Raw genomic sequence first — 14,901 nt, 5'->3', positions numbered from 1 at the left:
AGCAGGGGTCTCAAACTCAATTTACCTGGGGGCCACTGGAGGTAAAGTCTGGGCCGCATTTAAATGAATGAACATTGAAAAATCAACCATTTCTTCAGTGTTGCTTTTAACCCTCTGTCGTGTCTTGAGTAATGCGTCTGCCCTTGAATTTTGAGTGTACCCCACCTCTCACCCATAGCCAGCTGAGATAGGCTCAGGCTCACCCGCGATCCAATGTGGACACGCAATGGAGATAATACGGTTTTGAGAAGTCCTCCCCAATAGTGTGTAATGTCGCCAGAGATTGCCAAGTAATTTGTGGCCTTGTGAAAATAAAAAAAAACAAAATAAAGTGACATAAAAAATAAAAGTATAGTAAGTATAAATAGATAAATAAACACACTCAGACTCAGTCATCTTTTTGGTAACTGTTGTATTTACAAAAACAATAATCACTTGTGGCACTAGGAAGTCTGTAGCAGACAACCAAGACATTACTTCCAGTTGGCCATGTGTGCCCTACACAGAAGCATTCATGTTGACAATTCCAACAGTCTTGTGATATGCTATCTGAAAGGGTGGAGAAACTCATGAAGAACCTAAGTCAGCTATGGCATTTCTCGAGCTGTCAGTCTGCTGTCAAAGGGTGAAATAAGGCAGTAAACCAAACTGTAAGAAAAAGGGTTGAATAATGATTTTTTTTTTTTTAAAGAAAACATTGAAAGTCACAAAACAGCAGTCTTATTTTACTTTTGGAGTTAAAATACTTGCCACCTTTACTTTTCACTTAAGACTTAAATTAACTAATTTGGAATTCCTCAAATAGAAGAAAGTGAAGTAACATTTTTTTTAATCCAAGTGTAGTTGCTCAAAGTAGGCAATAGGTTGCTCTTGTCATCTTTTGTTAATCCCCCAAACGAAAGCCTTGACCCCAGTTGTGGCGCCCGCCACCGCCGCCCCCACCTCCTGCCTGCTCCTGAGGTGCTGCTCTCCTAGTGGGAGGGGCTCCAAAGCCTGACACTCCTCCTCTCCGATTAGGAAGGAGCTGATACCTGTATGACAATTACAAAAAATGTTTAGTTTACAAAGACAATGGGAATTCATTTCTCATGTAAATTGTCATTGCAGTTGTGCAGAACTGTATAGCATACTGAGACCCAAATCTATTTTTTTAACCTCTGTTGCACCTACTGCACATCAATACAAAATAATGAACATTTTTATAATTTAATACCTCTGTTTAGGGCTGGCTAATTAATCAAAATTCAACTGTGATTTTGATTTTGGCTTTTCACAAAAATTGAAGAAAATCAATTAATGTGAAACAGCACTGTCTTTGTAATGTCCTACATTGTGAAAGCACTCTGAATGCACCGTGTGGTTGTGCACAGCTCTTGTAGTTGAGCTCACTAGATTGTGCAACTAACCTATTATTATTTTAACCTATTTTACTCATGAATACTCCACTGCTAATCTATCTAAAACATGTTGACACGTTTCTTTTACATTTTGTTTAAAGAAGTGAAGGAGAAAAAAATATTTCTTTAAATCTGTGTTCTGCAAATAATAGAACTTACAAGAACTGTGGCGTAGAAAGGAAGGTGCGTCCTCCTAGGTCCATGGGATATTTGAACATGAGAAAGAAGTAGAGGTGACCCACCAGGTTCCCAATGAGTTCATTCACAAACCTGCCCAAAAACAGCAGAGAAGCATGTCGATCGATGTCTGTTGTCAAAATATAGTGCTAATGAAAAAAAAGATGCCGTGACAAAGGGAAGAGGTTACTTACGAGCCTCCGATGATAAAGTTGAAGATCAAAATGACCCAAGGCAGATAATGTGCCTAAATAGAACATATTATGAATATCCTGGACACGTTAAACAAGGCTGTTCATGAATAAATACATTGATGCAATTTGAGTGGTGAAACAAGATGTTACCTTGAATCTTGTTCCAAACCAGAAAGACACAATCGTGTCTTTATTGAACTGAGCCCAAATGTACAGCACAGACATGATCAATGGGATCATCAGCAGCTAAAAGAAAAACAACACACTGTAAGTATGCAGGTAAACATCATTAACATTATTTTCTGCTAACACTGAGCATCATAACATTCTACAAATATTTACTTCATGACCGAAGTACTATGACTTAACTACTTTGTAAGACTAGTGCAGGGTAGTGACACGCTGCCTTCCGACATACATACAAATCCACGTTTAATAATGAGGCTTTTTAACAACCACTTACCTGCATGTCCATGAGCAGCCCAGTTATCTAGAACAAAAGTCAAGGACAACCACCACAGAGGTCACTTTGGTCACAGCTGGAGATTTGCAAATAAAAATAATAAAAAAGACTAATTACACCAGAATGACTATGTTGAGGTTTGGTGCTACTTTGTCTGCATGTGAAAAAATGACAGTATAGGAAAGGATACAACAATGCAGATCCAGTTGAAGAGGAGCATGAAAACATAGTCAGCCGGTCGCCCATCAAACGCTCCTAAAAAAAAAAAAAAAAAAAAAAATACAATACATAAAGAAAACACAGTGAGTGAGTGAGTGAGTGAGTGAGTGAGTGAGTGATCTCACCTGTCTCTAACCGAGTTGAGTAATTGTAGAGAAAATAAAGGTTGACTAGATACAGGAAGCCAGTATTGGGGGACACTGGGAAATACAGGGTGGCAGTCACTGGTCTCCACAGCTAAAAATAGAGCAATGAATCTAATTGAAACACAATCCAAAAACATAATACAAACAAACTGCTTTGAGAGGACACAATCTCCAAGATAGTATTCCCTGGGTAAGTGCTACTGCAAAAACGCCAATGTTTGCCACACTGTAAGAAAGTTAATAATAAATTCTGGAATTAGCCACAAAGGTTGCATTATTGCAATGCAACCCTGCATAATAAGAACTTGGTGCATGTCAAGTGAAAAGAAACAACACAATAAAAACATCTGATTGCATCTACTGGGGAGGTACAGCTAGCAATGGCACTGGTATGTGACATCAGCAGGAGTGCCGCAGTAAATTGACCATTTTGACGAGAGTGGTCTAAAAGTAGTTACACATTTCACGTAGCACTGAAATGTGTCTTTGTTCATCTATCAACGCCAGAAATGTCGAGTAACTAGAACAATGAAATGCAAAGTAGCCTGTGATGTGAATCCGATTTTCAGGACAACACAAAAAGCCCATTTTGACACACTACGTTTTGTTATTTTATTTGAAAGTGTACGGATCTGTAGAAATAACTCAATTGTTCAAATTCTGTCTGTTTCTATTTTTATTTTTTTATCCACTTTACCCGGAAGTTTTTCGGCTAGGCCTATTGGGTGAGCCAAGCTAGCCACCTGCTAACGCACTGACACTTTCGTAAACACAAACATTCCAACATAACCTTGGATCTCTCGAGGAAAACCCAAGAAACACTCACGTGAAATCTCCTTAGGAACAACCCAGGCCTCAGTGCAAGGTTCATGGGATCAATCAATCCGAGTTTCCCGATGAGGGGAACAGCAATCGAGGCAGCAAACCAGCTCCTGGTGATGAAGGGGATGCTTTTGAACCAGTCCCCGATGTCTGACATCTTCCATATAATTATTTCAACAAACTAACCATAAAGTTCAAAGTCCGATTAGAAGTTAAGTGAATTATCCTGATAACGCCAGCGCCCATAAGCCTTTCATCAATATCACTTCAAAAGTTTACATGACGTGGCTAATCACAACCGGCTAGCTATGCTTGTTAGTTACAACTGTAACGACGTCATCCTCCTCCGGTTAGGATTTTCAAAATATTTAGTTTGTAGAAAAAATCCAATTGAACAAAGGGTAGACACGATTTATGTAAAACTAAGACCAAATATCCTTATTTGAATATATAATATGACCTGGCTCATATCATTCTGAATATATATTAATTATATAATATATTAAAAATATATTTTAATATAATAAATTATTTTATTTTGAAGGCACAGCCATTACCAAAAGCCGGGTGTTTTTTATGCTAATTTTATTTTCATGCGTCCAACTTGGATTTGTAAGAAACAAAAAAACATGTGCCATCCCCACGTACAAATAATATTTTCCCCAAAATAATATTTAATAACATATTTATCATGTCTGCAATGACAATGACGAAAAGGGTGGTCCTATAAAAAGATTTCTCCCATAATGCACCTCTCTGTTTACGTGTGACGTAGACTCCGGGCGACACAAATTATTTCATTGCAAAAACGTAAATTGGAGGAAGTTAGTTCATTTACGATTTATAACGTGGGAGAATACCTTTTTTAAATATGGCCTAATGTCAGAGGTTTTACTGATACTGTTTGGTACTTGTTTGTTTGTACGAAAAAGCGTCGGTTTTCTTTTCAAACATTCCAGACTGCCCGCCCAGCGAGTAAGAGATTAAATCAACCAGTGGTTGGCGTTTCAGTTTTGTCATATTGCTCCAAATGGAGCTTCATTCATAAATCTTTTAAAATGGATGTGACCGACATCGGAAACAAAGAAGAAGGGAAGCTCAATTATCGAAAACCAGCTTCTGGAAAAGGGTAATTATTAGCTGAGCTGAACTGTTTACATGGCCATTGTCATAGTTTTCTAAAGTGTACACACGTCAAATGGTATATCATATCAAGATGATGGATGATGCATGGATCACGTGTTTTGAATCTGTGCAGGGTGCAATGAAGTATCATGAATATTAAGCCTGTTTCTCACTAAGCAGCGAAGGGAAGCAAGGGTTTGCGCACATCCTGAATGTTGATTTTTCATCAGGGTTCGTTCAAAGCCGCAAACGCTCGCAAAGACGTTCACCAAATATTTAGTTTTTCTTGTCAAAACGAGATTTCGCACATGTTTACAATTTCTTTGTGACAAGAAAAACAGTTTGCAACTATTTGCAACTTTTTATGAACCCTGACAAAATCCCAACACTTGCTATGTGTGCAAACCCTTCGGGCTCAATGGCGTACGGGCTTTAATATATTCTGCAGAAAAATGTGCTGATCCAAATTCAATTGAACATCTTTGGAAGGAGCTGAAACATGAGACAACTGGAGAAATTAGCTCATGAAAAGTGGGCCAAAATACTTGCTGAGAGGTTCAGAAGTATCATAGAAAGTTACAAAATTTGTTTGATTATGGTGATTGTTTCAAATGGTTGTGCAATATTAAGAGTGACATCATTTTTGTTCGGGACAGTTTCATGAGTGGGTTTGTTTTTGTTTGTTTTCAATCTGTTGAACCATAATTCAAAGGCAATGTCTGATTTTCAGTGGTTAATTATTATTATTATTATTATTACTATTATTATTATTACTTTTGTCAGATTCAAGTTATTTTTGTGACCATTATTTTTTGAGTTTTTCTTGAATTCACAGAAGGGTACTGACAATTTTTTCAAAGTCAAAGTCGGCTTTATTGTCAATTTCTTCACATGCCAAGACACACAAAGAAATCGAAATAACGTTCCCACTATCCCACGGTGACAAGACATAGTACACAATATACATACAAGTAAACAACACAAAAAAATTAAAAAAATAATTTTGTCTGCCTGTGTAAATATTTAATGACATAATTTCTCTTGAATTCCAAATAATCTGCGTCCAAAATGGCAGAGAACAGCATGTCAGGTTTTGAAGCTTGTTATTGTAGTTGCCATGATTGAGTAGCCATGATTTCTCTTTTTTTTTTTATCTCTCTCTCTTTGCTGTTTTCTTTCTTAGTGTGTTGTTTTTATTCCCACAGTGTTTTGTTGAAGGTCGTACGTACTGCTCAGCAAGTTAAGGTGCGTTTCCTCCACGCAGCCTTTAACACCACAGGAGAATCCTTCCTGGCTGGTGATCACCATGGTAACATCTATTCCATTGACATAAGTAAATACAGGTGAGTCATTATTTGTTCCCACGAGAACCCCGTCCCCTCCACCCCAATTCCATGAAACTGATTTTTATGATGCTGACATATCAGATACATATGTTTCTCTCAGTTTGTCCTTCTTATGTTTGGACAGATTTCGTCTCGTGCAGAAGACGGGACAGGCCTGCACTGCTCTGGCATTAGGCTCCAATCAGAGCAGAGAGTTCCTGGTGGCTCTTGTTGATAATACCATCAAGTGTTTTGACCAAGGTAAGAGAAACACTTACACATACAGCATCACCATCTTTGAGTCTAATTGTATTTTAAATGCTAGTTTTTGTCTTTCACACAAAATCCAGCATTGATATTTTTGTTATCTAAAGCACCCTGCAAAGTACAAACCAGAAATAAGATAAATACTTTGTTTGCACTTGATTGTATGTGGTTTTTGATTGCACAGACACAAAAGAGATGGTCAGCTGTATGCGGGGTCATGAAGGGGCCGTTACGTCCATCTCCATCCATAGTTCTGGCCGGTATGCCATCACCACTTCCTCAGACACTGCTCAGCTATGGGACCTGGACACCTTCCAGAGGAAGAGGAAGCTCAATGTCCATCAGTCAATTGGCATTCAGAAGGTAAATAACATGATTCATGTGTCTAATTGTGGGGTGCACATGTGTCCATTTGTAACACTTGTTAAAGTTACCAAATGTGACTCGATGATGGTTTAATTGCAAAGTTTGACTTTCATAGGTAATACAATGGTGGTCCTCGTTTCAGGTTTTCTTCCTCCCTCTCAGCAACACCATCCTCAGCTGTTTCAGTGACAACTCCATCTTTGCCTGGGAGAGCAAAACCCTGGTGTGTAAATACCAGCTTCCCGTGCCAGACCACGGAGCTCGGCACACCTACAAGACCTTTGCTGTAACGCAGTGAGTCACCTACTTCCTAGGCACACTGGCCAATGCCTGCGTGCTACTCTGGCATGTTTCCTAAATCTTCATCAAAGTCTGAACAGGATAGTGGTCCACTAGAAGGAGAAGAAAGAGAAAGACGAGATTGAATAATCAGGGGGGGGAAAGTAAAAAAAAAAAAATTATATTATAATTATAATAATATTTTGCACAAAAGTAATAATAATAAGTTATAACAATAATAATTGTTATTATTATGATGTGTCTGCGTCCACGAGGAGTCCACGTTACATTTCATTTTTGTATTAGCTTTTTTTTCCTGATATTTTTAAAAAGGAAATAAAAATAAAAAGTTGCTAAACTAAACTAAATAATAAACTAAACTATAAATAAACTGCAAAAAAAAAATACTACATACTGTAGTATTTTTTTTTAGCAGTTTACCATTGTAAGGAAGAGTGGGCATTATTTATTATAAGTTATTAAGGATTCTAAACTGATAAGAGTGATACACCAAAAATGTGATGCTATTATTTCAGCAAAATAATGAAGTATTAGTTCCACGCATATGTTTGAATAAAGATGTATTGTGTCATTGTCTATATCCCATATATGATTCAAATGTCTGTTGTTAACAGGGACGGTAAGAGCCTGGTAGCTGGGGGCCGGTCCAACCTTCTGCACCTGTGGTGTTTGGACAGCAAGAAGCTGGTCAAGGTGATCCAGATGCCCACTCAAGTTCGGTTTGTCAGACAGCTGGAGTTTCTTCCCGACAGCTTGGATGGAGAATCCAGTCAGGTACACTTGCTGTGGTTTTTCCCACCAATACCGCTTATATTATAGTATTCAGATATTTGATTTCTTCACAGACATTGGGTGTGTTGGGGCAAGATGGAATTATGCGTTTTATTAACATTCACACCTCCAAGCTGCTCTTCCACATCGGGTCCCACAATAATGGCATCAACGCAGTGACCATCAGCCCTACTGGCCGTCATGTGGTGGCCATCTTTGATGACGGCAGCATCAGCATCTATAGTACTCAGAGTCTCATGGAGGATTTAAACGTAACCCGCATCTGATAAATAAATATTTGGCTTAAAATCAGCGATTGCAGCTTATAACCTACTCTCCTCCACAGCATCTTCTTCCGCTGCTTGCGGTAGTCTCTGATAGTGCAGCAAGCCAGGCACCATCAAATCTAAAGGTCAAATCTGATACGATACAAAAACCAGCCAATCACACAGCTGGGTCGAAACAGCGGAAGATCCGTGCTCTTGCTGCTGGGTCTGCAGTAGAAGATAAAGAGGTAAGAAATATAGACAAGAACAATATTTTTCACTTGCTACACAAAAAAACACTAAACTGTCCTGAGAGTTCGTAGTTTTTCTTTCCCAAGTTTTGAAAAATATAAGTCATAAACATGGCCTGACTGGATGAAATTGTTGACGAATCTACAACCTCATTCTTGTTGTAGCTGTAAATTGGGAACTGATTTTCTTCTCTGGTTATAATGGATCTGGTGTCTCAATTTTTATCCATGTGAGATTTTGATGTAATAAATGGTTTGTCTTTATATTTGACTAGAACCAACTCTACGGTGGTCTGAACAAGACGCGACTGGTGGGTCTTCTGAAAGCATTTGGGGAATATCCTGCTAAATACCGGTACTGTCATTCTCTCCTCAGTTTGGAGTTTGAGCATCTTTTTGTGATCTAGAATATTTTGCAACCTTTTAGGATGTTTGTGTGGCGGTCCTTGTTGTGCCTTCCTGAGAACTACACAGCATATAACAGTTTGACTGAAAAAGGCGTCCACGCAGCTTATCTCAGCCTCCATGACAAGTATCCCATCAAAAGTCAAAAACTTCAGAGAGGGCTGCAGAGGTGTGCATCCTTCGACTTGAAATGCTCAATTTAAACATGCACACGGTTCTCACGGCAATATTTTGTCTGAATCCTCACACAGGGTTTTATCTGCACTGTCTCATTGGTCTTCCATCTTTGGAGAGGCAGAGTATCTCCCGCTATTAGCCTTTCCATTTGTCAAGTTGTTCCAGAACAACGCTTTGCTGTGTTTTGAAGTGGTGGCCACTGTCTTAGGTACATCTTGACCACCACGGCATTTGTCACACGCTATCCAAGATTTTAGCTGATTAGGTTGTGCTGTGTCGCAGTGAACTGGTGTCAACACTGGTTTGAATACTTCCCCAACCCTCCTTTAAACATCCTCAACATGGTAGAGAACCTTCTGGCGCATCATGACAAGGAGCTTCTGCAACACCTGGTGGACTGTGGGATCACCTCTCAGGTATTCCCACGTGATGACACACTTTGTCAGAAAGGCGCACGTGTGCTATTTCTAAATGAACCGTGTGTATTTGTGGTAGCTCTACGTGTGGCCCCTCTTGGAGACGTTATTTTCAGAGGTTTTGACTCGTGACGAATGGCTGCGACTCTTCGACAACGTCTTTTCCAATCACCCGTCCTTCCTGCTGATGGCCTGCGTGGCCTACCTGATGTCCTGTCGGGAGCCCCTCTTGCTCTGCTCGCAGAAACGGGACTTTGAGGTAAGCACTCGCTTTCTCTATATGTGTATATATGTACAAAGTAAATTAAATCAACTAAATGAAAAATGTTGTGTCCCCGCCCCCCACACACACATATATCAGTATTTCTTCCACCATCGGAACAACTTGGACACGGAAGCCATGATCAAAGACACCTACCGGCTGATGAATAACACGCCGGCTGAAGTTCATCCGAGGAGGATGCTCTTGGGGTTCACGCCGCTGACGAAAGACTCTTACCCTGTGTTTAACCACTACCCGGAGTTCATAGTGGAATATCAGAACCGGGAGAGGGAAAAAATGCGGCAGCAAGAGCTGGAATACCTCCAGGAGAGGTGACATTGCACTTTAGAAAAATCATTTTTAGAAGATGAAGAAAAAAAATGTAAAAGTGTGCACACTTGGTCTCATTAGGCAGGAGATAATGTTGCAGCGTACAGATTTGGTACGGCGCCAAGCTGAAGAGGATACCTATTATGTGCAACAGGTAGAGCTTTTGAGAGGAATGGTGTTAGGGAAAAAAATGCACTTTTTAAAACGTTTCGGACTCAACTCCTTTGACTTCACAGGAGTTGCTGCAAAAGGCTGAAGAGCAGCGCAAAATTATCCTGGCACAAGCGGAAGAGAAACTCGTACAGCAAAGGAAAAAGTAAGTATATTTGGATTTAGTAGTTAGAAAAATTGGTATTAAACTGTCCTGGTCCTGTCACAGTTTGGCAGCCATGAAGAGAGACCTGAAGGCGAAGGAGTTACAGCTTCTCGATGCAAATAGAAATCGTCTTTTCAAACACCAGCAGGACCTCCAACTCTCACAATTACACAGATTGGACGAGGAGATCCTAAGAAAAGTAAGAAGGATTATGCATTATGCTGGGACGAGGTTTAAAAAGGTAGTTGTTCTACTTTTGTTTGAACCATACATTGGCACTCACCACTGGCGAGCGACAAGCGGATTGCTCTGTTCAGAAAGTCCAAACATGGGCGTGGTTCACAAGCCCCTTAAATGAGGCACTTTGTCTCATTTAAGAGGTCAAATGACTAAAAAATCAACTTTTGCTACTAAGGACTTATTGTAACTGTTTGGCTGCAGATGGCGCTCCATGAGGAGGAAACATCTGCAGCATTCCAGGCTCTGGATCTCAGGCAGATGGAGTTGGAGGTGGAGCGGAAGCAGCTTCAACAGGTGACACCTTTCTTCTTTCCTTCTCGTTCACCTTCTCTGCTCTCTTTTCCTGCTCCCCTCTTGCCATTGTGAACAATGCTAGAGAGGACTAGCGTAGTCTCCCCATTTATCTCCTCCATCTCTGTTCGGATTTGCTCGATATTTACTTAGCACGTTGTCATCCATCCTCAGTATTCAAAGGAAATACGTAGTTTTGAATCCAATGCCACTGACAGCCATGTCATCATCCTCTTCTTTTTGTCAGCAACTGTGCAAGGAGCAGCTTCGCATAGAACGACAGGTTGCCGACATGAGGATGAAAAGCACAGAGGGAGAGAAGGTAAGGTCAGAAATATGCAATAGTATCTGGAAGGTAGGGAGAAAAAAGGTGCGTGAATGATGTCATAAGCCAGATAAGGACTTAACAACCGGAGAGAGTTTTTATTTTATTTGTGGGCTGATCAGGCAAAATAGATATTAAAAAATTACAAATTTAGATTTGGACATTTTATGGCACTTTTTCATTGAGCTTTAAGTCAAAGTCAAAGTCTGCTTTATTGTCAATTTCTTCACATGCCAAGACACAAAGAAATCGAAATTACGTTCCCATTATCCGACGGTGACAAGACATAGTACACAATATACATACAAGTAAACAACACAAAAAATAAAAACAAGAAGGCACAAACAAAGAATAAATAAGAGTGATGAATAAATAATAAATAAACAAATAACACAATAAATAAGAGGAGCAAAAATGGAGCAAGTGTGCATACAGCAGACAGTCAGAATATAGCGCAAAAGTACAGGACACTACGCAGAAGGGGGGAGAGAGTTCAGGATCCTAAAAGCCTGGAGTATGAAGCTGTTGGTGAGTCTGGTGGTGCGGGAGCGCAGGCTCCTGTACCTCTTCCCAGAGGGCAGAAGATCGAACAAAGAGTGAGCGGGGTGACTCACATTACTCACAATCGTGGTCGCCTTGCGGGTGAGATGGGAGGTGTAAATGTCCTTCAGGGAGGGGAGTGGAGCACCAATAATCTTACCAGCCGTGTTCACTATGCGCTGCAGGGCCTTCATGTTGTATTCAGTGCAGCTACCATGGAGAGGATGCTCTCAATGGTGCCACGGTAGAATGTAGTCATGACGGCCGGAGGAGCACTTGCTCGCCTGAGTTTCCGCAGGAAGTACAGGTGGCGCTGAGCTTTCTTTGCCAGTGATGCGGTGTTGGCGGACCAGGAGAGGTCCTCACTGATGTGCACCCACAGGAATCTGGCGCTGCTCACTCTCTCCACCACAGCACCGTCGATGGTCAGCGGCAGGTGTTGGGTGTGACCCTTCAACAACAATTTCCTTGGTCTTGTTGACGTTCAGCAGGAGGTTGTTGTCCCTGCACCACGCGGTCAGAAGGTCAACCTCCAACCTGTACTGAGTCTCGTCGCCCTTGGTGATGATTTAAGCAAATGATTCACCTTTACATTAACTTTTAAATCATTAATCACTTGTTTCAGGTTATTTACAGTTCAAAATTATTTTAATTTTAATGTCATTTCCTTTGTTATTGTTGTTTATATAGTGCTTCATATACTACTTGAGCAACTTGGTAGTTTTCAATGCTGTGAAAGCCACATTCCAGCTCCACTTTTGAGTCGAGCATCTTTTGTGGCGTCCGTTCACTTGCATGTACAGGAGCTGGAAGACTTCCCGGCAGAGTCGCATAAACCTGGCTCCGATCACAACTGGCAACAGGACGCCGAGTGCCAACAGCACGACAATGGGGAGCTGGAGAAGAAAAGGCGAACATTAGCGGAAAGTGACCGGCTGACGCGCACCATGAGTGATGTTGCTGGAAAGGAGGTGAGAACAACAAAGAAATGAAGGGACAAAACGCAGAAACAATTCAAATTAATTGATTTAGTACTGAAAAATGGGCATTATCCGTGTGTGGCTTCCAGTGGGATGAAGTGGTGAGTCAGAGAGGGCGCTTAGCGGAGCGACAGCGATCCAGGCCTGCAGCGTACACAAGTAACTTCACTCGTACACAATCATACTTACATTATGATTATGAAGATGACTAATAATACATAAAAATTAACCAATGAAAATCAGGCACTACTTTTGAAATACGGTTCAAGCAAATTACATACTTTAAAAAACAAACTCGTGAAAGAGTCCTCAACAAAAATGATAATAACCCTAGAAAAGAAAATCATTTCACATGAACCACAGAAAGTGAAGATGGGAGCTCAATCGGTGGATGTTAGCATATTTTCAATCATGTGTTTCCAGGTTCTCAAGGACAGAGTTCCAACACCCCTTACGTCAGGACGGCCACCACTAAGCCAGCTACACCGAAGCAGGCTGGAAGCAACGGCATGGTGTGCTTGAACAGCTGCTCCCCCTCAGAAAGCACCGCCACCATCTGTGAGTCTACACGGGCAACGTCATGACCCGTTTACAGAGCATTAAAATTGGTCATTTCGTGGCTAAAACATATTGTTCTCACTCTGCTATCTGCCAGTGTCACTGGACAGAGGCCGGACACATTTGGACAGCAAAGAGAGGCAACTGATGAAGCAAATCAAATGTCTGAGAGAAAAGCTTGTGGCCAGAGCCCTAGAAGACAACGGTGCCTCCTCACAGTCCCTCTACACACACTGACTGACTACTCCACTGACCACCAGCTCTTACTTAACTCTTATTGACACTCTGGAACCTATCTTTGTTGACATTATTTAACATCCATGGCTATCTTTTTATGTTGAAAAATCATGCATGCTTATTGTATCATGTTGATTCGACATTTTAAAGGCTGTTTTACATAGTTTTATTTTCACTATTTTTACTTTCACACATTTTAACTGTACAAACTTTCAATACATGGCCACTTTCAATAAGAAAGGCAGCTTGTGATAAGATCTTTAACCTGTTGCAAATTACTGTTTTGGAAATCTCTTCAAATATTGCCAATGGGGTTCAATATTGCTAACTAATGCCATGAGCGGTGGTATGGAAAACACATTCTGATGCTTTTTAATGTCATTTCAGGATTAAAAAGTTTTAAAAAATCAAAAGTCTGTTCATTGATGACACTTCATATGAGGTCACACATTACATTTAGGCAATAAACTATTACATTTTAGTACAAAAGCATGCTGTGTATCTTTTGTTAACAGGTTGTCAAAAAGGTCAACTTCACTGTCATTTTTATTTTCTCTGTTTTGTTTTGGCCACCGTGACTGCTTGCATGCATGCATACATACATACATACATACATACATACAGACACACACACATACATAAGGCACGCACACCGTCGTAGTGATGTGCATTCCAGTTCTTAAAAGAACTGAAACTTTTAAGTGAACTGAATCTTTTGAATCGGTTCACTCAAAAGATTTGTTCAAAAGAAGCGTTCATCGAATCGTTCGCTACACTTTCATATTTATTTATTCTTTTCTTTTTTTTTTACCTCGTGTAGTGTACCTTATTGAAGTGTCCGTGAGGTGTACCTCAGGCCACTTCATTAGGGAAAAAGCTTAAGTGAAAGTGAAAAGTGCCACACCCGCCCTCACCCCCACCTCCTGATTGGCTGTTTGATCTGTGACGTCATTCGGACACTGCATTAGGTACCCCACCATTTTCAGGTGTACCTAATAACAGGCCACTTCATTAGGGAAAAATCATGGCCAAAGCTTAAGTGAAAGTGAAAAGTGCCACACCCGCCCTCACCCCCACTTTCTGATTGGCTGTTTGATCTGTGACGTCACTCGGACACTCTATTAGGTACACTGCCATTTTCAGGTGTACCTAATCACAGGCCACTTTATTAGGGAAATATCATGGTCAAAGGTCACAGGTGTCAAGCTCTAGTCCTCTGGGCCGCGTTCCAACATGTTTTCCAAGTGCCCCTCGTTAAGCGCACCTGCGTGAAAAGTTTTAGCTCCTTTCACGTTCTGCAGCAGCTAAAACTTTTCACGCAGGTGCGCTTAACGAGGGAATCACACGGATACTCCATTAGGTACACCGCCATTTTCAAGTGTACCTAATAACAGGCCACTTTATTAGGGAAATATCATGGTCAAAGGTCACAGGTGTCAAGCTCTAGTCCTCTGGGCCGCGTTCCAACATGTTTTCCAAGTGACCCTCGTTAAGCGCACCTGCGTGAAAAGTTTTAGCTCCTTTCACGTTCTGCAGGAGCTAAAACTTTTCACGCAGGTGCGCTTAACGAGGGAATCACACGGACACTCCATTAGGTACACCGCCATTTTCAAGTGTACCTAATAACAGGCCACTTTATTAGGGAAATATCATGGTCAAAGGTCACAGGTGTCAAGCTCTAGTCCTCTGGGCCGCGTTCCAACATGTTTTCCAAGTGACCCTCGTTAAGCGCACC

General features: G+C 40.8%; 2 protein-coding genes across 2 annotated transcripts; one reads left to right on the top strand and one right to left on the bottom strand.

Annotated features, from left to right (window-relative positions):
- Positions 1 to 395: 395 nt before the first annotated feature.
- On the bottom strand, positions 396 to 3,759 carry derl1 (derlin 1). Its single transcript, XM_037273999.1, has 8 exons — positions 3,423 to 3,759; positions 2,576 to 2,687; positions 2,422 to 2,486; positions 2,232 to 2,258; positions 1,919 to 2,014; positions 1,769 to 1,821; positions 1,557 to 1,667; positions 396 to 1,031 (listed from the first exon to the last, which is right to left on the bottom strand). The coding sequence occupies exons 1-8, from the start codon at positions 3,573 to 3,575 to the stop codon at positions 884 to 886; spliced, it is 765 nt and encodes a 254-aa protein (XP_037129894.1). The 5' UTR covers positions 3,576 to 3,759; the 3' UTR covers positions 396 to 883.
- Positions 3,760 to 4,173: 414 nt separating this feature from the next.
- On the top strand, positions 4,174 to 13,574 carry tbc1d31 (TBC1 domain family, member 31). Its single transcript, XM_037274008.1, has 23 exons — positions 4,174 to 4,547; positions 5,749 to 5,886; positions 6,014 to 6,129; positions 6,320 to 6,498; positions 6,644 to 6,795; positions 7,416 to 7,575; positions 7,647 to 7,844; positions 7,919 to 8,086; positions 8,365 to 8,444; positions 8,517 to 8,663; positions 8,746 to 8,879; positions 8,954 to 9,087; positions 9,167 to 9,346; positions 9,449 to 9,681; positions 9,761 to 9,833; positions 9,916 to 9,995; positions 10,059 to 10,194; positions 10,437 to 10,529; positions 10,774 to 10,848; positions 12,195 to 12,362; positions 12,461 to 12,530; positions 12,795 to 12,929; positions 13,027 to 13,574. Exons 1-23 carry the CDS (start codon positions 4,477 to 4,479, stop codon positions 13,164 to 13,166), a joined length of 3,060 nt encoding a protein of 1,019 aa, XP_037129903.1. The 5' UTR covers positions 4,174 to 4,476; the 3' UTR covers positions 13,167 to 13,574.
- Positions 13,575 to 14,901: the final 1,327 nt, after the last annotated feature.

Source organism: Syngnathus acus, chromosome 16 (genome assembly GCF_901709675.1).
Source record: "Syngnathus acus chromosome 16, fSynAcu1.2, whole genome shotgun sequence".
NCBI classification, from domain to species: domain Eukaryota; kingdom Metazoa; phylum Chordata; class Actinopteri; order Syngnathiformes; family Syngnathidae; genus Syngnathus; species Syngnathus acus.
This window is presented reverse-complemented; position numbering and strand designations above follow the sequence as displayed.

What these genes read in the sequence shown, in the direction of transcription:
- tbc1d31 (XM_037274008.1), top strand. Translation starts at nt 4,477, where the DNA reads ATGGATGTGACCGACATCGGAAACAAAGAAGAAGGGAAGCTCAATTAT. An exon ending in CTTCAGAGAGGGCTGCAGAG is followed by an intron (nt 8,664 to 8,745) that starts GTGTGCATCCTT and finishes ATCCTCACACAG; the next exon opens with GGTTTTATCTGCACTGTCTC. An exon ending in ATACCTATTATGTGCAACAG is followed by an intron (nt 9,834 to 9,915) that starts GTAGAGCTTTTG and finishes TTGACTTCACAG; the next exon opens with GAGTTGCTGCAAAAGGCTGA.
- derl1 (XM_037273999.1), bottom strand. Translation starts at nt 3,575, where the DNA reads ATGTCAGACATCGGGGACTGGTTCAAAAGCATCCCCTTCATCACCAGG. An exon ending in TGTTCCTAAGGAGATTTCAC is followed by an intron (nt 2,688 to 3,422) that starts GTGAGTGTTTCT and finishes CTCTATTTTTAG; the next exon opens with CTGTGGAGACCAGTGACTGC. An exon ending in CTCAACTCGGTTAGAGACAG is followed by an intron (nt 2,487 to 2,575) that starts GTGAGATCACTC and finishes TTTTTTTTTTAG; the next exon opens with GAGCGTTTGATGGGCGACCG.